The following is a 26214-nucleotide window of genomic DNA, read 5'->3' as shown; positions in this document are numbered from 1 at the left end:
TGGGCAGAACTGAAAAAGCGTGTGCGAGCAAGGAGGCCTACAAACCTGACTCCGTTACACCAGCTCTGTCAGGAGGAATGGGACAAAATTCACCCAACTTATTGTGGAAGCTTGTAGAAGGCTATCCGAAACGTTTGACCCAAATTAAACAATTTAAAGGCAATGCTACCAAATACTAATTGCGTGTATGTAAACTTCTGACCCACTGGGAATGTGATGAAAGAAATAAAACCTGAAATAAATCATTCTCTCTACTATTATTCTGACATTTCACAATCTTAAAATAAAGTGGTGATCCTAACTGACCTAAGACAGGGAATTTTTACTAGGATTAAATGTCAGGAATTGTGACATTTAATCCTAATCCTAGTCAAAAATATATTTGACTAAAGTGTATGTAAACTTCCGACTTCAACTCTACCTATTGTTCTCCAATGGAAGCTCATGTTCAGAATGCTATGAGGAGAATGTCCAGCCATGAATTCAATGGAATGGGTCCCTGTTCAACCCTATCGCGGGCACTAAGCCTTCAGCCAGATGGCTGTGGGACACACCAGTGGTGCCATACAATCACTGGAAGAGTGTCAGCATTGTAGAAGTAAATATAAAGGGCTGCTTACAATATATTTTTTCTCTATGCTTCCTCCATTTTGAGGGCACATGTTTAAATGAATCCCGCCCCCTTAGAGCATGTATAATTGTTAGTCATTGTATCATAGAAATTGATTTGGGGACGATTTCCTGAGATTAAAATTGCTACTTATTACAGCGTGGGGAAAGAATGAAAAAAGAGTTGAACATTTGCAATTATTATTTCTGTGAGGTTCAAAGTCTGGAGACATTCAAAGCAGGTTTAGATATTGTAACACTGTGCTAAGTGCACAGAAATGTAATTAAATGATGGGGAACTGCACTAAAACAGAATAATGCCCCTAAAATGTAATTTCCCATGAAGAAAAATTGTCCATTTAATCAGGACCCTCTTTCACGCTAAAACTCATCCGGAGTCACAATGAGTCCATTTCAAGAACAGAGGATGAGGAAGGGGAAGAACTAAATGGACTGCTTTCATGGGGCGTGTGTAGAGGTTCATTATTTTCCTAATTACATCTAGAAACGTCAAACATTCGTTTTTCCCCTAATTGACAAGGAAATTAACAGTGGATTACATTAGCCACAAAGGGTTGCTCTCCAACCCATTGTATAACGCTTAAAAGTGGCTTTTACATGCATTATGTATAAAAAGCAATTACTGCGACGTTGTTACTCTGCAGTACCTTTTAGTCATCAGAAATCAGCAGTTTAAATTCATCCACGATAAGAGGCAAAACTCTAATTATTCACAATACCCAACAACCTAAAGTGGCTGCACTTGAGAATGAAAAGCACAAAGTAAACTCTAAATGCATTACACCACCAGGATGTCCACAAACACAAAGGACAGGTCAGAAACAGTACTACTAGGCAGCATAAGCTCATCATCACAGCATACTGAAGTGTACAGTATACTGTCTCTCTCTCTTCCAAGACAACCAGCAGTGTTCTACCCCCATGTGCTCTCCCTGCTGTTGATTGTCACACCTTCTCTGGGCAAGCCTTCACTTTATTGATCTCATTTGGCCAGGGAGATAAGGTCCTAATTGGATAGAGGGGGAGGCTTGGAATCAGATGACCCTGGCTGAGGCCAGCTAATGCCTGGCTAATTCTGGGCTGGGATGGGGGCCAAAGGGCTGGTGGGCGCCAGGGTTCGAGTGCCAATCCTGGGTTAATCCTGTCCAATCCCCTGGTTTGTGTGGCCCTGCGCAGCACTTTGCCCTCTCTCTGTGGCCCCAACACGGCCAGGGTGACTCTTTAAATAAGTCAGAGCCAATAGTGTAATTGGATTGAATACACATGCACCACAACACTATAATGCATTACAAACTGTCTGTTAGGCTTTAGATCTATTAATGCTCTCTAGACAAATTGCTTGATTATAGTTACAGTGAGGGAAAAAAGTATTTGATCCTCTGCTGATTTTGTACGTTTGCCCACTGACAAAGAAATTATCAGTCTCTAATTTTAATGGTAGGTTTATTTGAACAGTGAGAGACAGAATAACAACAAAAGAATCCAGAAAAACGCATGTCAAAAATGTTATAAAATGATTTGCATTTTAATGAGGGAAATAAGTATTTGACCCCTCTGCAAAACATGACTTAGTACTTGGTGGCAAAACCCTTGTTGGCAATCACAGAGGTCAGACGTTTCTTGTAGTTGGCCTCCATGAAGTGGAGGGTCTGTCATGGTCTGGGGTGGTGTGTCACAGCATCATCAGACTGAGCTTGTTGTCATTGCAGGCAATCTCAACGCTGTGCGTTACAAGCGTCCCTCATGTGGTACGCTTCCTGCAGGCTCATCCTGACCTGACCCTACAGCATGAAAATATCACCAGCCATACTGCTCGTTCTGTGCATGATTTCGTGCAAGACAGGAATGTCAGTGTTCTGCCATGGCCAGAGAAGACCTGTTGGATTAGAGTGTGAGGGCTAGGGCCATCCCCCCCCCAGAAATGTCTGGGAACTTGCAGGTGCCTTGGTGGAAGAGTGGGGTAACATCTCACAGCAAGAACTGGCATATCTGGTGCAGTCCATGAGGAGGAGATGCACTGCAGTACTTAATGCAGCTGGTGGCCACACCAGATACTGACTGTTACTTTTGATTTTGACCCCCCCCCTTTGTTAAGGGACACATTTTTCCATTTCTGTTAGTCACATGTTTGTGGAACTTGTTCAGTTTATGTCTCAGTTTTTGAATCTTGTTATGTTCATACAAATATTTAAGTTTGCTGAAAATAAATGCAGTTGACAGTGAGAGGACGTTTCTTTTTTTTCTGAGTGTAGGTTATCTATTGGTATCTAATTTGGTGTCTTTAATGTTCTACTAGTTCACAGTATATGGCAACATTCACTAGATTCTCTGTGGACCCACCAAAACAATCCTATACCAGATTTACTTCCATTCTGAACATCGTTAAATAAAGATAACTAGCTAAATTTTCCAAATTGCTAATAGGATAGCTGAACAACGTTTGTGCATGAGGTCTTAATACAATCGTCTTTTCATCCTTAACTGGGCAGTTTTCCTCGATATACAGCATCACAAATAACCATGGCCATGAATTATCTTGATAATCCTCATTCATCTCCTGTACTAAAGGCAATCATCAATGAAGGAGGTGGGGAACGCCAACTCAGGTCTAATGCTTTGGAATTCCTCCTCTTAACCATGTTACATAAGGTCAGTGAGAAGAAAGAGGAGTTAATGAATGGTAGCTAGCCGTGTGTAGTGGTGGGAGTGAAAAACAAGATGAATTTCATATATGTTTATCGGTTTATTGGAGCTAAAATCATGATCTGGAAAGCATGATCTGTAATATATTAAGATAGGGAGGGAAGGAGGGAAGAAAGGAGGAAAGGAGAGAGGGAGGAAGAAGGGGTGAGGGACGTTTGTACATGATGAATAGAGAGGGGGAAGCGAATTTCTGATTAATGTGGAACAATTTTCCAACAAAGGACTGGATGCAATTTCACCCCCGCTTGATGCCAGACTGCTGTCATTCCATTAAAGACGGCTGGCAGATTAATCTCTGTCCTTCTTTTCTATTTACACGTTGTCGTCGCGCTGCAGCCAGAGATGGGATTACCTATGTGTATGAAATCCAGTCACGTCTCTAAAGGGGCTCAATGCTCCTCATCAGGAGTGAATGGGACACACACATCACACGCCTCTTCGGAAGCCTTAATCTTCTTATTGCATACACTTATTCAATTTCTGTGTCAATATCGACCGTAATCAAATGGGGTTGTGTGACAAGTAGGATGAAGGCTTGTGTAGGATAATAAGGAGAGGACAGGAAGCCACTTAATCACCTGCCTGAGCTGTGTGTGTGTGTGTGTGTGTGTGTGTGTGTGTGTGTGTATACGTATGTGTGCGTGTGTGTGCGTGTGTGTGCGTGTCTGCGTGCGTTTGTCTGTGTTTGTGTGTAAATCTTCCTGCTGACAGGACAGGACAGCGCTGGATGAAAGACCATTGTTTTTGGAAGTATGTATAAATATATAAATAACTTACAGTACTATGAAATTTACAGTACATTTGAATGAGATTAAGCCAATGCTTGTTCAGTAGAGAAGGATGCTGATTATAGTTCAAAGGAGATTTGTTTGGTATCATAACTGTCACTACTATCTACTTTAGGATAATCTACATAATGTACTTAGGTTCTGTACAGACTTTTTTGAAGTGCGACCAAATGTTGAGTTGTTAGGAGTAGCATCTCGCTTTGTGTAGCTTAAAGTGTAGCTAAAATACTAATATACTTCCAACACGACTATGACAGAACATTTACACACTGTGATGCATCTAATGTGTATAATTTACTCAACAATGTTCTTTGGAGTCTGGAAAACACCAAGAAAGTGCCAATCCAAGCACATTTGACAAGACAACCTATGATGATGATACTTTCAAAGATGACTTGTTCAAAAGAGCTTGACACCACAGACAGAGGAGGTGTTTGACATATCCTTTCTTGAAGCGAGCCATCTCCCAAATACAGAACAGAGGCCAGAAGAATGACAGCAGAAACCCAGCAGAATAAATAAATTGAGCCTTCTCAGTTCTCCACTGATCTGTAATCCAGGAAAACGTATTTCAAAAATGTCCACCAAAGTACTTAAAATGACAGTAGGGTGATTTTTAATGGATTCTTGAATTTGTCTTTATACTAGATTTTCTGCCACCAACAAATATAAGAACTCTAAGAAGGGGGCATAAGTGGCATCACTGAGAATCTTTCCATCCTAATACAGAGCTCCCAACCTCACAAATAATATCCAAAATGGCAGAAAACAAATCTCACCACCTAAAACCACACACTGGCTCCAGTTAATGGTGAGGCTTCAGCTGGCTGCTCTGAACAAAGCATGATAATTAGACTTAAGGAAACATACTGTATAAACAGGAGCGCATATTAAACTGAATCTCCGAGAGAGATGGGAAATAAACAAAGACGGTGGGAGGGCCAGGGATAGGGAAGCCTCAGCTAGCCCTCGTGTATCATAAAATACGACATCACCGCGGCCATCCTTCGGATTCCTGGGGTCTGACATCTAGATTGCAGATGGATAAGTGAGCCTTAAAACCAAATCCTTAACAATGGGAGAGAAAAAATTGATTCCTCATAACTGTTTCTAATTACTGGAAGCCTCTATTTACTGGATGTCCACGGGAGCAGAAACCAATGAAAATGTTATTTCTCTTCTCATGAACCTTTTGTCTTGCTTTTTCACTGCTGGCAATTCCATTCTGACTCCAAATATGCCAGTGACATGAGGGAAATAATGTCTCTGGAAAAATCTTCTGAAAACTTTAATTCCAGGGGCTTTTTTTCTTATCGATATATTTCTTTATTTTATTTATTTGCCTTATGGTTTAAGGGAAATTAGGCTGGCTTCTAAAATAGAAGTGATGTGACATCCAAAGCCTCATAGTAATCCAGTCAGCCTTGCAGGCCCTGAATAAGACAGAACATGCCCTTCTCCCGAGCAGAGAAAAAACACTGGCCTAATACACATGGACAGCCTTGTAAAGTGGAGCCTGTCAAAACAGAAAAACACTGGGCTCAACCCAAAACCCATTTAAAACATAATATCAGCTAAACGTTCTCAGATCGTAAGACCGAAAATCTCTCCCCGACATTCCTAGCATCATACTAAGGACAACAAATGAGTTTTCCCATGCCTAGCCCACTACCTCCTTCTTCCTCTCTCCTACACATTATTTCACTTCATGCACTGCATGCACAGAGCTACAGTAGTAGGCAACAACAGTATAAAGCCAGATGAATTAACTGAGTGCTGAAAGCTAAACAACCCGGAGAGCGTGTCATTTCCTTGGGGGTCTAGTAAGGATAAAGTCAGCCCCACCAGACCTGCTCTAGCCAGTGTACAGTAATCCACTGAGTATAAGTGCTGCTAGCTGGGGAGCCAGGCAGGGCTACTCCCATATCACTAAAAAGAGGCAGGGAGGCATTGATTATACAACAGGCTCAGTGTCCAGCCCCCAGCTTTCATTCATACGTTTCAACAACAGTGGGCTGAAGGATACTTCTGGAGTCCCAACACACTCTTTAAGGATTTCTGTCAGCTAACTGCTTGTTCACTGGAACAGAACCTTTAAATCATTAACCCTGTCATGTATTAAAACACTTAGATGTTGTCCGAGACATCAACTTGACATGGTTAACAGATGTCAATGAAAGGTTCAGCTCCAGTCTGAAGCGGAGCGTAGATTACACAGTACACCTATGATAGACTGTTATAGGGGAAACCCAGCAGGATCACATGCATGAGAGGAGATGTATAAGAAAGTGTTGCGTTTGGCCCAGAGACACAGGAGAGAAAGAACCAGCAGACCTTGCTGTGGACTCCCCAGACACTAAACATTCATACTGTTGCCCCCCCCCCCCCCCCCCCCCCCCCCCCGCCCAAAAGCCAAACTTTCACCCCCCTTTACCTAGGACGCCCACCCACACCCTAGCACACATACATGAATATATACACTGAGTGTACAAAACAGCTTCCTAATATTGAGCCACAACCTTTTTTGCCCTCAGAACAGCCTCAATTTGTCGAGGCATGGACCCTACAAGGTGTCGAAAGTGTTCCACAGGGATCCTGGCCCATGTTGACTTCAATGCTTTCTACAGTTGTGTCAAGTTGGCTGAATGTCCTTTTGGGTAGTGGACCATTCTTGATACACACGGGAAACTGTTGAGCATGAAAAACCCAGCAGCGTTGCAGTTCTTGTCATAAACTGGTGGGCCTGGCACCTACTACCATGCCCCGTTCAAAGGCACTTAAATCTTTTGTCTTGCCCATTCAACCTCTAAATGGCGCACATACACACACAATCCATGTCTCAATTCTCTCAAGGCTTAAAAATATGTCTTTAACCTGTCTCCTCCCCTTCATCTACACTGATTTGAAGTGGATTTAGCAAGCGACATCAATAAGGGATCATAGCTTTCACCTGGGTTCACCTGGTCAGTCTATGTCATGTTCCTAATGTTTTGTACACTCAGTGTATACACCCACACACACACACGAACACACACACACACTCTCTCTATTCAGGTAGGTTTTCCTTAATTCCTTGTAGACTCTACGTAGTCATATGGCGAAAGCATTAGAGAGGTCAGGGAGGGGGAGAATGTTAGATTTGTCCTTAAGACAGACACCGTAAAAAAAAAATCAAGGGAAAGATATATGTGATATTTACAGTGCTCTGATGAGCAGAAGAGGGGGGAACAATGGAAAGGAAGGGAAGAGGGGTCATGATGATTTGTTGGCCCGGGAGAGGTAAGCGATACCCAGTCGTGAACGACCGGTAATCATGTTTATGAGGGGAAGCCGGGACTGTGCTGTGCTCCTGGTGATCTGAATTGTGTTTTCTCTGGCTTCCAGCCTGGGCCTACAGCAGGTGCACCCCCACCAAGACATTGTGATTGAAGGATGCGGCTCGAGCCAGGCTTCTCCTCAGGGGGTCTAGAGCGAGATGTATGCGTGATGCAGTTTGTATGTGTATGAGTGAGTGTGTGTGTATATATGTGTGTTTCTCTGAGAGAGAGAGGAAGGGGGTATGTTGGTTGATGTAGTGTGTTTCCTACTGCTAAAGAATGCATCTTGTTCCTCCCCTCCTTTTTTCTCACTCACACAACCCTGTTCCCACATTGCTCTCATTGCTATGGCAACCGGTGCTCAATTCTTGGGCTCCCTCCGCATGCATCCAATCAGAGTGAGACCATTGTGAAGAGAGAATCCTTTGGGCTTCACTTATTCAACTTACCCCACCGGAACAGCCTCCATACTGAGAGGAAGAGAACAAAGGGTCCTCCCCTTAGGGCTCTGGTCAAAAGTAGTGCACTGCATAGGGAATAGGGTGCCATTTTGGACACAGCCAAAGGGAAGAGGCTCCACTACCAGAACCCGACCTGACCAAAAAAATGTGGTTGGGTTACAGGGGGTGCGGATGCAATATGTAGCCAAAGAGTTACACGAACAGAAAAGCAAAACAGGATGGTGATGCTGGCTGTTCGTGATCCATGATCCACGATCCATGATCCATGCCCGATTTCAGTGGAAATTCTGTGGGATAGGATTGGCAAGTGTTGCAGAGGCTCTGGCAGTGGCGAAGGCTTGATAAGTCAGAATGGATTCAGGCTGATTCTATTTATGTAATTCCTGAAAACATATGGATAGAATTCAGACGCTCAATACTTTCAACCTTCAACAATGACATTCAACACCACCACTGAAATCCATTAATCTTCTAGTAGAATGCCTCTCCTTTCATATATCCTGACTGCACAAGTCAGCTTGAACCAGTATGTGAACATCTCATTTCATTCAAATAGCCTTTATATTTAATTCTAATAATATGACACAGTACATGAAATTAGATATACTGCAAAAACATCCCTTAATGTCACAATATTCCATTGATGACACATGGGGTGTTTTGTATAAATAGGATGACCAAATGCCTTTTTTAAAGGATGGCAGAGGTCCTGAGCTACAGTAAATAATTAGCAGAGATGAACTACGCTGCGACAGGCAGGCAGACCGCTATGACACGTAAAGGCTGCTCTGAGGTCACTGCACACCGTCACATTATCATGCTTTTCTGACATTAATTATATTTTAGAAGATTAGATCCACCCAGGCGCTTGTTAAAAACTTGTGAGCGGTGGCGGCGTTCTCTCCAGCGCCCGTAGAGCTTTGTGTGTGTGTGTGTGTGTGTGTGTGTGTGTGTGTGTGTGTGTGTGTGTGTGTGTGTGTGTGTGTGTGTGTGTGTGTGAGAAAGAACTTTAGAGCACTACCAGAGGGCCCATCTCTGAAACCCTGATGGACAGTTGGCTGTCGGGAGATGACAGTGGGACAGAGGCGCGCCTTAATTCTGCCCGACTGCCGTGTCACAAAGTGTCACAATCTGTTCCTGACACCCCGACTATGAGGCCCTGAACGACAAGCCAGAGCAGACAAGAAGAGAGAGAGAGGGAGCGCCGCCGGAGTAGACGGGGGAGTGTACGAGGGAGAGGGAAAGAGGGCAAGAGAGAGAGCGAGAGGGGGGGAGAGATGGGGCTTGATCTGAAACGCTAGAGGTGGAAATAAGCCACGTCTCGCCTCTTCCTCAAGAGAGCCTATTCATCTGTCCGCTTTAAAGGAAAGGTGGTTCAAGATCTCTCTCTTTCTCTTTCTCAGACCCATGTCCTCTAGCTAGCTAGCTGTACATAGTTAGATGATGTTCACAGACATAATGAATCACAGGAAGAGATCGAAATAGTGCTCGTAGACAAGTGTACTGCATCTTTTTGGAAGCTCATAACTTCTGAGAAAATATTGGGTAAACAAGCAGTATCTTCCAGGCTTTTTCATGAATAAATACAATGTCCCTGCCTTACTCTGAAAATGAGTCATTGTTGTGATATCTAACGTTTTACTTAACTAATTTCAATCTGATCGTACATTTTTGTGAAATTATAAGTGTGTTTGTGTTAGAATACCATGATCAGAGCATGTGCATGTTCCTCTAAGATTACTTACAAATTACAAGTCATTATAGGACTCCATAATTGTGGGGTGTTGTTTGAGGCCAGGCATTGTAACATCAGGGGGCAAGAAAGGAAGGTGGCAGGTTTATTCAGTGTGTGCTTGCTCTGCAGGCAGCCAAAACGGCAAAATAAATGCTTGATGTGTGTGTGTGTGCGCGTGTGTGTGTGTGTTGTGTTCCTACTGTTTCTTGTCCACACGCACACTGACAACCAACCCATCTCTGACTGAGCCGGAGAAATTAGGAGGATGATACTATAATAATGAACTAATTATAGGTATAACATTCTGACTTCCATATCTAAATGATTGTCTCTAGTAAGGAACATTTTAAATTATAGAGAGACAGAGAGAAACATAGCGAGAGAGGGGGGAGAGAGAGAAAGAAAGGGAGAGAGAGAGAAAGAAAGAAAGAAAGAGAGAGAGAGGATGGAAAAAAATCTCTGGAAGTGGATAATTAATTGATGCTAGCAATTACAACTTCCATGTCGGAGCAAATTGGCCGGCATATCTCAAATTATAGGGGGACTGTGACCTCATTTTCAGTGGTGTGTCAGGGAATAATCGGAATATGTACTGAGGAGGTGAGATGGACACAATGTCACACAGACCTGCTTTGACCAGATTACACAACCAGGTCAATGTAAGGGCTAGATCCCATTTGTACACAGCCAAGAAATACCAATTCCTTAGACCCTGGGGCATGAAAAGTACCGCGAGGTTGAAAAACAAAATACCAGCAAAAACGTTGTGGTTTCTTCATATGTTCGAGCAAATTAAATAATCAGAGTAATCATTAAAAACAACAACTATATTATATGACATTAATCGCTTTTCAAAAGTGGTAATTTGAGAGTTAGAATCGTTTTGCCACATGCGTGAAGGAATTCCAAATATATTGTCATTATTCATTGTATTCATTAAAAGCCACTAATAACTAGGTTCAGGTTTACCAGCCTTGAGGGAGACTTTTATTTTTGCTCCATTTCAGCAGAAAAAAACTCAGATTGACATGGATATGATTAGATGTTAGATGTTTCCAGATATCATTTCCAGATGTTTCATTACAAAGCGACACTCTAAGACCACACCGCAGGAAAATAACTTATTCTCATATCTGAGAAGGTGAGGCAAGACGGAGCAGACAAGGATGAATTCCACAGGAACCCACAGTTTTCACATTTTAATTTGGGTTGGAAACACTCCATGTCCTATTATGATTGTCCTGAGCAACAGCACACCCATTGACCAGCAGTCTTAACACAGCCACAACCAAACGACTTCCATATGACCTATGGGACTATCAGGTGGGCTCAGAGAGAGTATAGTATAAAGTATAAAGCTACAGGGTGATTCCTAATGAAATCAGGACAAAAAAAGACCAGCATTTCTATTTCACAGAAGGGCTGTTAGAATTTTTTTTAAAGGTCAACTGCTCCTTAGAACCAACTTTTCTGGTTTTAAACGGCCTATGTGGTATTGATATGAGTCAGAAACATTTATTCTAGTGTCAAAATTGACTACAAAGTGTAAATAGGATAATTTTGGTCATAAAGTCAGTCCAAAACAGAGTTTTGTAAATGAGTTCATCACAACTTACTGGAGGGTTGGGTATGGATTACCATCATGGCCACGCTCAGTGCCCTCCAACTGCAGAAAAAGCAGCTGAGCTGATTACGTTCTATCAGCTTTGCACGCTCTATCCAATCATAGCAGCCAGAACTTCCAGACAGTGAGAAAGACCTGTCCATTACGCAGACAGACCTGCACATTGTGTTGAAATAACCCGTTGGCCCTAAGCCCTATAGGGAGTGACCACTTGCTTATGTGTTTGATAGTGTCAATCACTCGAGTCTGGGGGAAAATTTTTTGGGGAAAAAATGTAATTGAAACGATCAGAGAACACTGCACTTGTATCTCAACTGCAATTGGCAAATATTCCAAAGCCCATTTGAGAACATCTTGAGTTCGCCCCACCTGTTTCGAGCCCCACATATATTGTTTTTAAAAGCCCGGGATCGAAGTGTCTGTACTTTTACAAGTGTAAAAATAAGCAAATTGGCCTCCCGAATGGCAAAGGGGTCTAAAGCACTGCATCGCGGTGCTAGCGGAATCACTACAGATTCAGGTTTGACCGGGTGTCGCAGCCGGCTGTGACCGGGTGACCCATGAGGAGGCGCACAATTAGCCCAGCGTCCATGTTAGGGGAGGGTTTGGCCGGCTGGGATGTCCTTGTCCCATCTCGCTCTAGAGACTCCTGTGGCGGGCCGGGTGCATGCACGCTGACACGGTCGCCAGGGGTGCGATGTTTCTTCTGACACATTGGTGCAGCTGGCTTCCGGGTTAAGTGAACAGTGTGTCAAGAAGCAGTGCGGCTTGGCGAGTCATGTTTCGGAGGACCCATGGCTCTCGACCTTCGCCTCTCCCGAGTCTGTATGGAAGTTGCAGCGATGGAAAAAGACTGTAAATACCAATTGGATATCACAAAATTGGGGAGAAAAAGAGGTAAAAAATACAACAAAAAAATAAATATCAAATCACTTACATTTGACATAAACTTCAATGGAGAAATCTGGACACACATGAAGCTTTACTATTTGCTCTGAAATATAGGTAGTGTTTATATTTAAATAATTTTCTTACATTACTTTATGAATATTCAAAAATATAAACATGATTTTCTAATTTGTACAATATACTGTTGAACATAATATACTCTACGGGTAGTCTCGAAAACACGACCCTAGGCAACGCAGTGACTAGGGTCTGGTTTCAATGATAGTTCCTCTGTGCCAAAAGAGTCTATGTCACTGCCTACGTCACTACTTTATCCGCTTGATTAAAATACAAAGTAGTAGCTAGCAAGATGGAGATCACAGAGGTAATTTTTTTATAAGTGCATTTCACAAGTGGCTAGTTTGCATCAACTACCTTAACTAAAACCACTGCAAAGGTTTTGCCTGCAAACTTTGGTTCTGAAGTGCGACGTTCTGGCATGTCTGCCTCGTGATTTTTTTCCATTATCGACGTAAGCAGTGACATATATCCTGTATGACAAAAAATCCATTATTGAAACCAGACCCTATTCACTGTGTTGCATAGGGTCGGGTTTTCGAGATTACTTTACGGGCATATCAATGTTCTAAGTGGGATCTATGCTACTTTTAGACTTATGATCCAATTTGTACGCATTACCAATAGAGTGAAGGTGAAAATTGATATTTCGTTTGGCATTGTAAATGTTAACCTGTTTAAAGGTCTTACTCACATCGGCTACCGAGAGCGAGATCACACAGTCGTCGGGAACAGCTGGTGCTGTCATGCATGGTTCAGTGTTGCTTGCCTCGAAGTGAGCATAGAAGGCATTTAGCTCGTCTGGTAGGCTCGCATCGCTGGGTAGCTCAAAGCTTGGTTTCCTTTCATAATCCGTGATAGTTTGCAAAGCCCTGCCACATGAATGCGTAACTGGTGCTTCCTGTTTCAGTTTTTGCTTGTGAGCAGGCAGCAGGAGGATAGTAATGGCCTGATTTGTCAATGGGAGGGCAAGGGAGGGCCTTGTATGCATTTCTGTGTGTGGAGTAAAGGTGATCTAGAGTTTAGTCGCCTCTAGTTGCACAAGTGACATGCTGGTGAAAATGAGGTAATACTGATTTTCTTTCTTCCTGCGTTAAAATTACCGACCATGAGAAACGCAGCCTCTGAATGTGCATTTTCTTGTTTGCTTATGCCAGCATCGGTTTCTGGTGGTAAATAGACAGCTATGAAAAATATAAATGAAAACTCTCTTGGTAAATAGTATGGTCTGCAGCTTATCATAAGGTATTCTAACTCAGGCGAAACAAAAACTTGAGACTTCCTTAACATTAAATATCACGCACCAGCTGTTGTTAACAAAGAGACACACCCCTCCTCTCTTCATCTTACCTGAGTCTGCAGTCCGGTCTTGTCGATGCATAGAAAAACCAGCAAGATGTACATTCATGTCCTCGTTCAGCCATGACTCAGAGAAACATTGGATATTATATTTTTTCAGGTTCCATTGATAGGATAGAGCTCATCCAGTTTGTTCTCCAGTGACTGCATGTTCTCCAACACAACAGAAGGCAATGGCGGACTATTTGTTCATCGTCGTAGTCATCTTAGGATGCCGCTTCCTCTTTCGAGTCCCGGGAATTAAGGCCTGGTCGGGAGTAAGCAGAACATCTAGAGCTGCCGACTCATTGAAGTAGAAATTATCATCCAAATTGAGGTTAGTGATAGCTGTTCTGTTGTCCTGAAACGGTTTTCGGTCATAGGAAATGATGGCGGCGACATTATGTACAACAAAAGTTAAGATCAGCTTAAAAAAAACATGGCCACTGTATATGCCGTCAATATGAGTATTAGCCTGAACGTTTCTAGAGCCCTGCATCAGTATTTCTATGGCCATAAAGCTGCAAATGAGAGTTGAGCATAAATTATGGTACTTACAATTCACAAACTTCTGTGCTGATGCTTGAAAGAATGGATCTGTCAACAGAAAAAAACAACTGGACAAATAAGGGAGAATGACCATGGTGAATTAGGGGATCAAATGTTGTTATTTCAAAATCTATTTATTTCCTGTCCCCATTTGCCTGCATGCCTCGATGGACACTGACTGGCGGGCTATGACACCAAACGCTTTCGGGCCTCTCTCTCTCCCTCTCGCTCATCTCTCATCAAGGGCCTTGGGTAGTAACAAAAAAAGAGTAATGTGCTGTTTACTCGCGTTCCAAGCCCCGTAATTGCCAATTTATTTGATAAGCAGCCGGATAATGGTGGCATTTCACCTCTGCCGCAGACTAAACACGACTGAATAATCCCAGCCTCCCTGCCCACCCCCATCCAGCAGACTCCCTCTGCCCAGAACTCCTGTCTGACTCCTGCCACCCAGGATGGGGATGGCGGCAGGAGGAAAGGGGGCGGGGGCAAGGGGTGGCAATGGTGGTGGGGAGGGGGAGGCCTGTATGCATGCTGTGAACCCAACGCCTATCAAATGCTTCGTAAAGGGGACAACAGGCTTCAGAGTAAATATAGCATTGCCTGCCAATTTAGCTGGGGTTTGGGGTTAAGGCTAACCCCAATGAGGCTGATGTGTGTGTACACACAAGTGTGTGTGCATGCGTACATGTTGCACTATGAATTACATTTAGGGTTGGCCTTGGTGAATATTTCAAGCTAAGCAACAGGCCGGCCTTGTATCACATTCTTCACACATGCCTACTATAAGCCAGAAAATCAGACAATATTTCAGGTTTATCAATATGGCTTCCACAGGATCTCACTCCCTCTTCTCTCACCCACTTTTTCTCATTCCACCCCCTCTCCCTCTCTTCACCCTTACTCCCCTCCCCCTTTCTCAACCCATCTCCCTCTCCTCACCCTCCATCTGGGGCAGTGGTCCTGCTACAGAGGTCTCAGCTGTCGCCGCCTGCGATGTGTGAAGTGGGTTTTTACAGCGTGGCCAGGCAGGACTGTTCAGAGGCCCGTGGGGGCCTGAGATGGGTCCTCTTATAGCGTGACTCTTTCAAAGTGGCAAAAACACTGTCCTCACGCAGCCCAGCTTTCAGCAGCTCCCGTCAGACACACAGAGAGGACAGACCCTCTGGCCCTCCATGCCAGACAGGTAGATAGATATTGTGGAGGACTGGCTTTATTCAACCCTCACAGGACACACATTGTGGATAAAAGGCTGTCATGGTGAAAGATAATGTGGAGGACAAAAATATCTTGACAACCACAACACATAACTTATGGATGGGTTAAAGAAATGTTCAAACAGAAGTAAAGATAATTTCAGGACATACAAGATATGTTACCACATTCAGAGGTATGTGAGTTGAAAGAGAGGGAAGTAATATGAGGCATTTATCCTCAAACACTGGGCAATTAGGGTGTACAATAATTGCAGGACAACATTTTGCAGGACAAGAATTTTTGCAACCAGAAAATGGCGGAGCAATTTCTGCATAGTGCACCTTTAAGCAGTGCTTATGTCACCCTTTAAAAAACACTGGTTTATGTAACATTTGACATAGTGGGGTTTTGTCACATTTATGAATCCTTTATAGAGCATGACATACGGGTTATATGATTCATGACCCATTTATGTAGTGCTTAGGAAGCCTTTATGAATGCTTTATGAAGCTTTTATAAGTTGCACTTTGTTTAAAGCGAGACTACAAAGGACAAGAAACGGATGATTCGCTCACATTCTAGTCCTGAAGTCCACATATAATGTATAGCTCCAGATCGGATCATACTCTCTAATTTCTTATTCAATACATTAAACTATGTTGCCCTATAATTTAAACCAAAAGGTTATCACATGTCCGTCTTCTCCTCAGGCCCTGAATGACAGCACTGTGTAAGTCTTCTTCTCCAAGCCCATATTGCTCAGCGTGGCCTAATGGACGACAAATTAAAGGCTGTTGTTAATTTTCCATGGCACGCACAGCTGTGGCTATCAGTTATTCAAAGTGATAAAACTGTGTCCATCCACAGTTTCATTTTTTTATCGTTGTTTGTCTTTATACACACTGTCTCTCTCTCTCCGTTTTCACGCGCTCGTTCTCTCGCTCTCTCTCTCTCTCTCTCTCTCTCTCTCTCTCTCTCTCTCTCTCTCTCTCTCTCTCTCTGCCTTGCTACTACAGTACAGTAGGACGAGGTGAAGCAGCAGGTATCATTTAAATGTATGATGTTGACATCAAATTACTTATTTAATTTCATGCCTGGCCAAGCATCCTATAGCTACACATCAGAATTCGTTTTGCTTCACTCGTTCGCTCCGTGTCTTTGTCAACAACTGGCTTCACCTTCCAACTGACAGTTTTAATTATGGACCATATCTGATAGCAGCACCTCTGTAGATTCACCACTAGAATCAAAGTAAAATTGCTGGGGTCTGCCAGATAGCATAGCAGGCCTTTACAGAGCCTTACAGCCTTCCTAACACAAGTCTGCTCTCCTTACATATCCAAGCCAGCACAGAGATGGATCTCTCACCCTATGTGCCAGACCGTCATTGTAAATAAGAATTTGATCTCTATTGACTCATTAAATAAAGGTTGAATAAATAAATGAAACACATTTACATTTAGATTCTAAAGAACTGAGACTGAGGAACAAGACACTGGGTAAATAGGATGTCCTTATTCTAGTACTAAACCTCTGTGTGTACAGTATATGGTTACAACACTAACTGTAACTGTACTGTACAGCCCTGTTCACCAGAAGGAGCCTGGCGGACAGCCAATGACAACACCAGGCTGGAGATCTTCTTATTGGTGAAGGGCCAATGCAAATCACATTACGTTTTTATCAGTCCACAGCATCAGCAGAACTTACCTGTTGGCTGTGATATGCAGCACACAATGCATCTTAATCAGACTCTTCTTGAGTTTCAGTAACTTAAACTTACCTTGTCAAACCTCATGTAATCTTCACAAAAGACAACCCAAAGATCGCCTTTTAAGCGGCAATCAGCAGTAGAAACATGTTTGAGGCTAAATGTTGACATCGTCTGTTTATGGATTCAAAAATAAATCACCTGAACATGTTTTTTAGCCAACAAAATCATTTTGAATGTCAAAATCTGTGTGATATTTAAAGCCTACAGACGATACTGTAAGATCCAACTTTCAAAATGAGTCATTGGCTAGCTAACAGTCAACTGACACGCTAGCTAACTAGCAGTTTAGTTTGCTAGCTTACCCACAAACTCATTTTTATACACATTAACTTGTCAAACTTTTAAATGAGTAGCAAGCAAGCTACAAGTTATGCCATATAACAGACATAATGTCTTCTACAGTAGCACTTGTGTTGCGACATGCAAAATGCAAACAGTGTCGCACTCAAAACAAACAGCAAACTCTCTAAAGAGCTGACCAGGGATATCTCTGTTGTAACTAACTCTACTGCGCTAAAATTTGAGAGTTGATACACAAGTTATCCTTATTTAAGCTTAGAATCTCCTGTTTTCAACCATATATAAAGCTCGAAACGTTTGTTGGGGTCAATCCGACTGATAATGATGGAGCAAGTCACATCTACTTTGTTTCCAAACATTGGAGTAAAACATGCTTATATTTTGAGTTCTGATGGGGTACGACAGTTGAACTAAGCTCATGAGGCATTTAAGTTATATTGTAGTGTGTAGACATACAGTTAGTGTCACGTCTTGTTTGTGTGCTTATTTGTTTGTTTACTTACGTCACTCAGCCTATCTCTGGAGCTGCTTCCGACAAAAGGCTTGGACCCTCCGCTCACACTCTCGCTGTCGCTGTCCTTGCAGTTGTTCTGTCCTGGCTTCAGCTGAAAGACAACAAACACACACAGTCAGACACACGTTAACATGCTGAAGATGTTGCGACAGGGCTTTGGTTCTAAGCTTTACATAGATGATATTGGCTGAGGAGACTGAGCTGGGAATCCCTATCCAACAGACAGAAGAACATTTTTTCATGAATCTGTGCGTGTTGGCAGCAAGCGCTGTGGTGTATGTGTAAATCTGTCATGTTTATAGGCCTCTTGAGCCAGCAGCAGTCACTCCAGCCTGCCAATGACAGACAAGACAGCCAGCATATGATCTCACACTGTGAAATCCCTATCAACCTTTCAGAGAAGATAAGAACAGAAACAAAAGCCTTCAAAAATCTTCAAAAGCCGTATTCCCTTCCCTTCCAACAAACAGACAGCCCCATACAGAGACTACAGGAGCTCAGCAGGTGTCACTTTCCAGACACTGTCAGACTCACTAAGACACAGAAAATAAAAAGCAAGAGAGCAAAGAGTAGGAGGAAGATGTGCGATCCAAGAACATCTGAGCCCTCCAGAAGTCTGAAGATAACAATGTGGGACTCCTGGGAGCCCACGGGCCGTTGTGGTCCAAATCCGCAATTCATGTCCTCTGAAGCTTCCTCACGATACTCCTTCCTTCCAGACCCAGAAGACCAGACCAACACCAGACCAGACTGGGCCAGCCTTGCCAAATCTTAGCCAAACCTTGCATGCTTCATTTCAAAGCACAGAAAAAACAGCTTTATGGGGCCTTTGTGGAGGAGAGCAGCAAACAGGTGTAATGCCACAAAATAGAAAAAGCAGAGTATGACACGACATACAGCACGCAGAGGGATTGTATTCTCTAAGAGGGGCTGTTCTCTTTCCTTCTCTCTCTTTCTTTCTTTCTTTCTCTCTCTCTCTCTGACTGAACTACACAGCTCGCTTTTGATACAAGGAATTTTTATACATCCTCATTCCGGCCATCAAATTTTATTGAAATGGCACAGGGTAGGGAGAATGTCTTAAGAGCCCTTGAATGAAATGTATAATTAAAATTAAAATGTTCCCTTCTCTGTAGCCATTAGCAGCAGTGTGAAAGGAATCCTTTCCTTGGGAGAATACAGTGGTGGGTGAAAGACTGTGAGCCAGGCTGAGTGCTGAGAGTGATAAGAGAGAGCCAGAGCACTGGGAGATGCCAGATGGGCCTAAAGGGGAGAGGAGATAAGAGAGCGAGGCCACACAAGACAACAGTGCCGGAGGGAACACAAGGACATAGAGACACACACACACACACAGAGCTTCAAACACAGGGCTCCGGCATGTGTGATAGCACTAATTACCTTCAACACACTTCCCCTCCACATTTTCCCTCCTTTTTTTCTTGTTAAAGGCCAATTCCTCTGATGGGAGTTTGCATATTTTCAGAGAGAGGGGGAAGTAATATCCTGGGCATACACACTGGCACAGTAATAGAGCCCTGAAGTAAGGGCATGGAAAGATGGGAGCGATGGCACTGTGCACTGTTTATGCCCCAGTCTGCAGGTCGTTCATCAAAACATTTTGACCTATAATGTAATATTCATTAATAACCAACCTGGGTCCCTGCTGGCAGCACTGTGCATTTCTCTCTCAAGGAGGGAGTAGTTAGTAAAAGATAAGATTAGTATTCCTGAAACATTATTTTGTTGAAATATAATGTGATCTCTGAGAAATGAAGCTAATTGATTGCACGTAAAATTGGCCATTTTAAGATAACATTCAATAAATATAGTCCCCAATATCCGATCTGGACCAAACGTCTTCCTTCCAATGAATAAGACACGATGGAATCCCGCCAAAAAATCTGAAGCCACCCACGGACTTTCCACATCTAATGCCAATCCCACCCCAACAACTACAGTAGTATACAGTAAAAGTTCTATATGTTTGACAAGTTGTGTGAAAGTACCAGGTTTGACCACTAGATGCCGTTGTTCCTGCTATACAGCCACACTCTTTTATCAATTTTGCTGGTTTCTTGTGTTTATTAAATAGATCACAACATTTCCTTTGCAACTTTAGGTTAAAAAAAATAGATTAGGCATATTATGAAAATAAATTGTGTGGTCCTCATAATTCAAGCCAATCCATAGGACATGAAATGATGGGATAGCTCTAAGGGGTGGCAGGTAGCCTAGCGGTTAAAGCGTTGGGCCAGTAACCGAAAGGGTCACTGGTTTGAATATCTGAGCCGACAGGGTGAAAAATATTCCGATGTGCCTTTGAGCAAGGCACTAAATCCTAATTCTCTCCAGGGGCACCATACTACTATGGCCGACCCTATAAAACAACACATTTCACTGCACCTAACCGGGGTATGTGACAAAAACATATTTTCTTTCTTTGTTTTTTTTAAGGGCTTGTCTGCATTACCTTATCTCTTAGAATAAAGTCCGACACATTGGACAAGAATTCTGTCACAGTATGTTGGAGTAAAATACATTTTGATTATTCTAACAGTTCAAGTATCATCAAAATGACTGATGTCCGGAAGTGAAACTAACTGATTGTATAAATACTGTACACTCATTGGTCTCCATCGATCAGTAGAAAATATACTCTGTGAAATCAAAATCTTGATGAAATTGACCTCAGACAACGTGTAAAGAACAATCACCCAATAAAGCCAATTCAATAAGCCTAAATCATCTTTCAGATGTATTACATGGCCAGGCAGGCACCAGCTATTAAACAGTGATTAGCAAAATGTCTCCCTTGACTTGTTGTTCCCTTTAATTTCACTTAAAGCCTCCTTAAATTACTTCTGAGAATGAATCTTCTTTCCAAGGTGCAGATCATGCCCGCTCCGTGGCGTGATGGACTCATCCTTTAACGGTGTGGTTAATAGACATGCTAAACGAAGAGAAGGAATGGTGGTCACAATAAATCAGCCCCATCAAAAAGCTGAGCTGAGAATGAATGACCTCCCAGTACAGATATATCTGAGGGATAAACTAGTCCCTCTGTGTGTAGAGACTAGTAGTCCCTTCAGTTGGACACTCATCCCAGTAGCAGGAAGCAGTGGCTCATCAAGGTCTACGTCTTCTCATTACTCTGGCCAGTCATTTCACATTTTATCACTTCATTGTCTTTTAACAGTTTCTTCTCTTGCAGTGAACATGCCATGGCTGCTTTCCAGAACATCTAGTACAGAGATGATAGGTGCAGTCAGAAAGGGTGGGTGGGGGTACTGGGTGTGTGCATGTGTGTGTATGTGTGTGTGCGTGTGTGTGTGTGTGTGTGTGTGTGTGTGTGTGTGTGTGTGTGTGTGTGTGTGTGTGTGTGTGTGTGTGTGTGTGTGTGTGTGTGTGTGTGTGTGTGTGTGTGTGTGTGTGTGTGTGTGTGCATGTGTTTTCCTTCACGCACGTGTGTGTGCATGTACTTGCAGTGTGCATGTGTGATCTGTACATGCCCGTTCTGTTGTTCCTTGCTCATGTAATAACAATATAAACATAGTAATTAAGAGGCAGGTTGAAACATACTGTAAGGTTCTGCTTTTCTTTTCTTAGTCAACCTTGTGTTCTTTTTCTTTGTGTTCTTGAACGTAGCCCTGTTTCTTTGTGTTCTGGAACGTAGCCCTGTCTTTCATTTTTGTTCATTGTTTTCACCTGTGTTCGTTTCTCACCTGGTCTCATCAGCTCCCTAGTTAGTTCAGTTCTTTCTGTTTGTATGGTTGTGAGGTATTGTTTTTGACTGCCTACCTGTGTTTGACCATTGCCTGCCTGTGACCGTGATTCCTTCCTTCTGTGAAGGCTTAAATAACATCTGCTGCGCTCTGCGTGTGAATCTACACCTTTTTCTCCCTGAGTATTCAGTACACATACCGATGCATTCGTTTAATGACCTTGTCATCCACACAGCCTGGGTAAAGATTCACCCTGCAGGAACAGGGCTAACAAACAGATGGTTTTAATATTGCAGAGGCTAATTTCACAACAATTAAAAACACAGCAAGACATTAGCATCTAATGAAACATTTAGTGCATCTTAAGTGCATCTGCTATTAATTCCAACACAATAAGGTCTTGTTTTCCCTCAATCTGTTTTGTGTTAGGAGAGAAACACCCCCCCCCCCTCCTGAATTTATTGAAGTATAGAATTAACAAGTGTTTCCAGTCAGCGTGATTGTTTGGCAGAGAGCAAACTAAATAAAACCTACACACTATCATAGTTGTATCCATGCCTCTATATCTCCAATGTGATAGCAACAAAATGATATATATTCCCCCAAATTCAGACTAAATAGAAACCTCCATTCTGTAGTTTGGAACGACTTGCTATGACACATACCTAGAGTAGATCTGGTAACTGGTAACGTTATCACTTATGATACAAGGGCCAAAAGGGAATGGATGAATTTGTTTCCAATTGTGTGAAAAGTGCAAGGGGCCAGCCAACTTGACCAGGAAAATGAACAGCATATCATACAGGATGTCTGTAATGTCCTTCACCGCGCTGTGCAAACCCAGATCCACACGGAGCTGTGGTGTTAAGCAATTTCCAGGTATTACATCTCTTAGAACGCACAGAAAGTTGGAGCTCAGATACCTTCCATATTTGGAAGTAATTTCCCTCACCCTGAACTAAACCTCTACGAAACTGTTACCTCAATGGCCATACAAATGCCCAAGCTAATTGTTATGGAGTACTGCCTCACAGAAGGAGATGGCTGCCACTTACAATACAGATAGGCTAGTTTATAAAAGAAGCCTGAATCAATAGAAGACTAACTTAAACGGAATGCTTTTTATTTCTGTATTGCTAGTATGGGCAGCTGAGCTGAGAAAGTGATATTCATCTATACAAACATGACCTGAACAATACTAATTTTCCTACTTGAGAATTTTCAAGGGAAGAAATATCTCCCTTAAGATGCTGCTTGCACATTAGAATGGAGGTTGAAAAACAGCCTTTGAAGGTTTTTACGGGATTATCGTCAACATGTGTAGTCAATTATTTCCTCTACCCACTTACTGAAAAGTGCTTTGCCAGTGCTGCGGACAAATTTTACAAGCATATTGACTTATTCCCAAAGGCTCCACTAGCAACTAAATGTAATCAAACACAAAAGTGGGCCCTGCTTAACGTGTGTAACCACACAGGCCTTTTTGACAGAGCTGTACACAACCCACCCCCTACCCCCTCCCCTCCATCCGCCACACAAAAAAATGTGAAAGCTGGGCCCGGCTTTCTATGCTAGCTCCTGTGGGATTCCGTTGCTATCAGCTCCTGGTTTCCCTTAGTTACGCACAACAGCAGCTGCGGAACTCAGCGGTAATAAAACCTGGAACAATTTAAGGGCTTTTATTGTTCTTCTGCGTTCGGCTTTCAGCATAGCTAACCTGTCCTCTCAGTATTCCTCCCACCAGGCCAGCAATGAAAGAGGATCTCATTTACCTAAAAGCGCTTATACATTTTTAATTTGCTTTAACAAGTAAATTAACAAGTCCCTCATTCGGGAAGTTTTATGGCTGCTTGCTACTGAGGGAGTATCATGAAAGTTTTATAGATAATCCACTAGCTAGCACGGGTTGCTTATAATAAACGCTGTATTTCCTGCTGCACTGTCAAATCCCTTTGGTTTCCAGCGACTACACTTTGAATATCTCCTTTATGTTACCTTCAGAGGTCTATATATAACGGATTGAAACAAATCAAATCAAATGCATGTATAAAGCTCTTCTTACATCAGCAGATGTCACAAAGTGCTTATACAGAACCCCCCAAAAACCTGAAAGGCTGGAGGCTGCACAACTCAGCAGTTAACATAAGAAACTGGAGGAGTTTTTAGCCTACTGCACACACAGATTACTGTATAGCTGGAGGACAAACCAATGACAAGACATTCCACTACATTTTTCAAGATTCCCTAATGATGAGCATGAAAAGATTTCCCTTTAAACTATTCATGGAACAAAAAGCATGCCAAATGCCTAGGATATGTTTATATTCTGAATAGTAAAAACATATCATGATGATATTCATAGCAATAATCACCGTCTAAGCATAGGGGGATGAGAGACTACATTTCCCATCAGCCCCGTGGTGAGGTCCAGCCCCATAGGGTGTCACCTTTGGACTGGCAGCAGACAGCAGCAGTTGGAAACAGTCGGGCACGGTTAACCCACAACGCGTTTCTTCCGAGGAGAACGTAATGTGAAAGTGGGACACAGGGGCCGTCAGGGCCTGTAAAGCGCTGGTTCAGCATCCTCTGTCATCGTTCCGACAGCAGCTGTGTGGCAGAGCGTAACCGGCGGTAACCAGCGTGGCCCGGGCCTGACCCTGTGTTTGGCTCTGAGGCCTGAGCGCTCTAACCACCCCAGACAGGCGCCCTCCATCCCCCCACCTCCTCCCCACGTCCTCAGCCACCCACAGTCACAGCCTGTCACTGGGCATCAGGGTTCACTGGGGTCCCACTGCCCTTATTTGTTTAGTGTTTAGTTGGTCTGTGTGTGGTATAGAGGTCATGGGAAGACACAGTTAAAATACATCATTCAGTGTCTCTTTTAGAAGCATTAGACAGCAGAAGCATTGTCTTTATGTCCCAATACAGTACGTCCCCATCTTCCAATTGACATACAGTTAGTTCCAAAAGTATTGGGACAGTGACACATTTGTTGTTTTGGTACAATGACTATGAGGTTAAAGTGCAGACTGTCAGCTTACATTTGAGGGTATTTTCATCCATATCGGGTGAACCATTTAGAAATTAAAGCACTTTTTGTACATAATGTAGTCCCTCCATTTTAGTATTGGGACAAATTCACAGATACAGTGCATTCCAAAGTATTCAGACTCATTGACTTTTTCCACATTTTGTTACGTTACAGCCTTATTCTAAAATGTATTAAGAAAACAATTAACCCTTATCAATCTACACACAATACCCCATAATAACAAAGCAAAAACAGGTTGGTATATATTTTTGCACATGTATTTAAGTATTCAGACCCTTTACTCAGTACTTTATTGAAGCACCTTTGGCAGCGATTACTGCCTCAAGTCTTCTTGTGTATGGATGCAAGCTTGGCACACCTGTACTTGGGAAGTTTCTCCCATTCTTCTCTGCAGATCCTCTCAAGCTCTGTCAGGTTGCATGGGGAGCATTGCTGCACAGCTTTTCAGGTCTCTCCAGAGATGTTCGATCGGGTTCAAGTCCAGTTTCTGGCTGGGCCACTCGAGGACATTCAGAGACTTGTCCCGAAGCCACTCCTGCATTGTCTTTGCTATGTGCTTAGGGTCATTGTCCTGTTGGAAATTGAACCTTCACCCCAGTCTGAGGTCCTGAGCACTCTTGAGCGGGTTTTCATCAAGGATCTCTCTGTACTTTGCTACGTTCATCTTTGCCTCGATCATGACTAGTCTCCCAGTCCCTGCCACTGAAAAAACATCCCCATAGCATAATGCTGCCACCCCCATGCTTCACCATAGGGTTAGTGTCAGGTTTCCTCCAGATGTGACACTTGGCATTCAGGCCAAAGAGTTGCTGCAGAGATGGTTGTCCTTCTGGAAGGTTCCCCCATCTCCACAGAACTCTAGAGCTCTGTCAGAGTAACCATCTGGGTTCTTGGTCACCTCCCTGATCGAAGCCCTTCTCCCCCGATTGCAAAGTTTGGCCGGGCAGCCAGTTCTAGGAAGAGTCTTGGTGGTTCCAAACTTCTTCTTCTTTCATTTACAGTAAGAATGATGGAGGCCACTGTGTTCTTGGGGACCTTCAATGCTGCAGAAATGTTTTGGTACCCTTCCCCAGATCTGTGCCTCGACCCAATCATGTCTCGGAACTCTACGGACAATTCCTTCGACCTCATGGCTTGGTTTTTGCTCTGACATGCACTGTCAACTGTGGGACTTTAAATGGACAAGTGTGTGCCTTTCCAAATCATGTCCAATCAATTGAATTTACCACAGGTGGACTCCAATCAAGTTGTAGAAACATCTCAAGGATGATCAATGGAAACAGGATGCACCTGAGCTCAATTTCGAGTCTCATAGCAAAGGGTCTGAATACTTATGTAAATAAGTGATTTCTGTTCTTTATTTTTAATACATTTACAAAAAAAAATGTTTTCACTTTGTCATTATGGGGTATTGTGTGTAGATTGCTGAGGAAAAAAGTATATTTAATCAATTTCTGAATAAGGCTGTAACGTTACAAAATGTGGAAAAAGTCAAGGGGTCTGAATACTTTCCGAAGGCACTGTATGTGTATTAAAGTAGTCTA

The 26214-nt window shown here is 42.9% G+C and overlaps 1 protein-coding gene across 12 annotated transcripts in view; it reads right to left on the bottom strand.

Annotated features, from left to right (window-relative positions):
* The window catches only part of LOC115154336 (autism susceptibility gene 2 protein), a 477023-nt gene that overhangs the window by 266213 nt on the left and 184596 nt on the right, over positions 1 to 26214 (bottom strand). For all 12 annotated transcript variants that reach the window (XM_029700467.1, XM_029700475.1, XM_029700471.1 and 9 more), the window contains one exon: positions 17886 to 17987. In XM_029700467.1, coding sequence (XP_029556327.1) covers positions 17886 to 17987 — 102 coding nt within the window. The remainder of the gene's footprint in view (positions 1 to 17885; positions 17988 to 26214) is intronic.

This window comes from Salmo trutta, chromosome 19, assembly GCF_901001165.1.
Source record: "Salmo trutta chromosome 19, fSalTru1.1, whole genome shotgun sequence".
Lineage (NCBI taxonomy): Eukaryota > Metazoa > Chordata > Actinopteri > Salmoniformes > Salmonidae > Salmo > Salmo trutta.
This window is presented reverse-complemented; position numbering and strand designations above follow the sequence as displayed.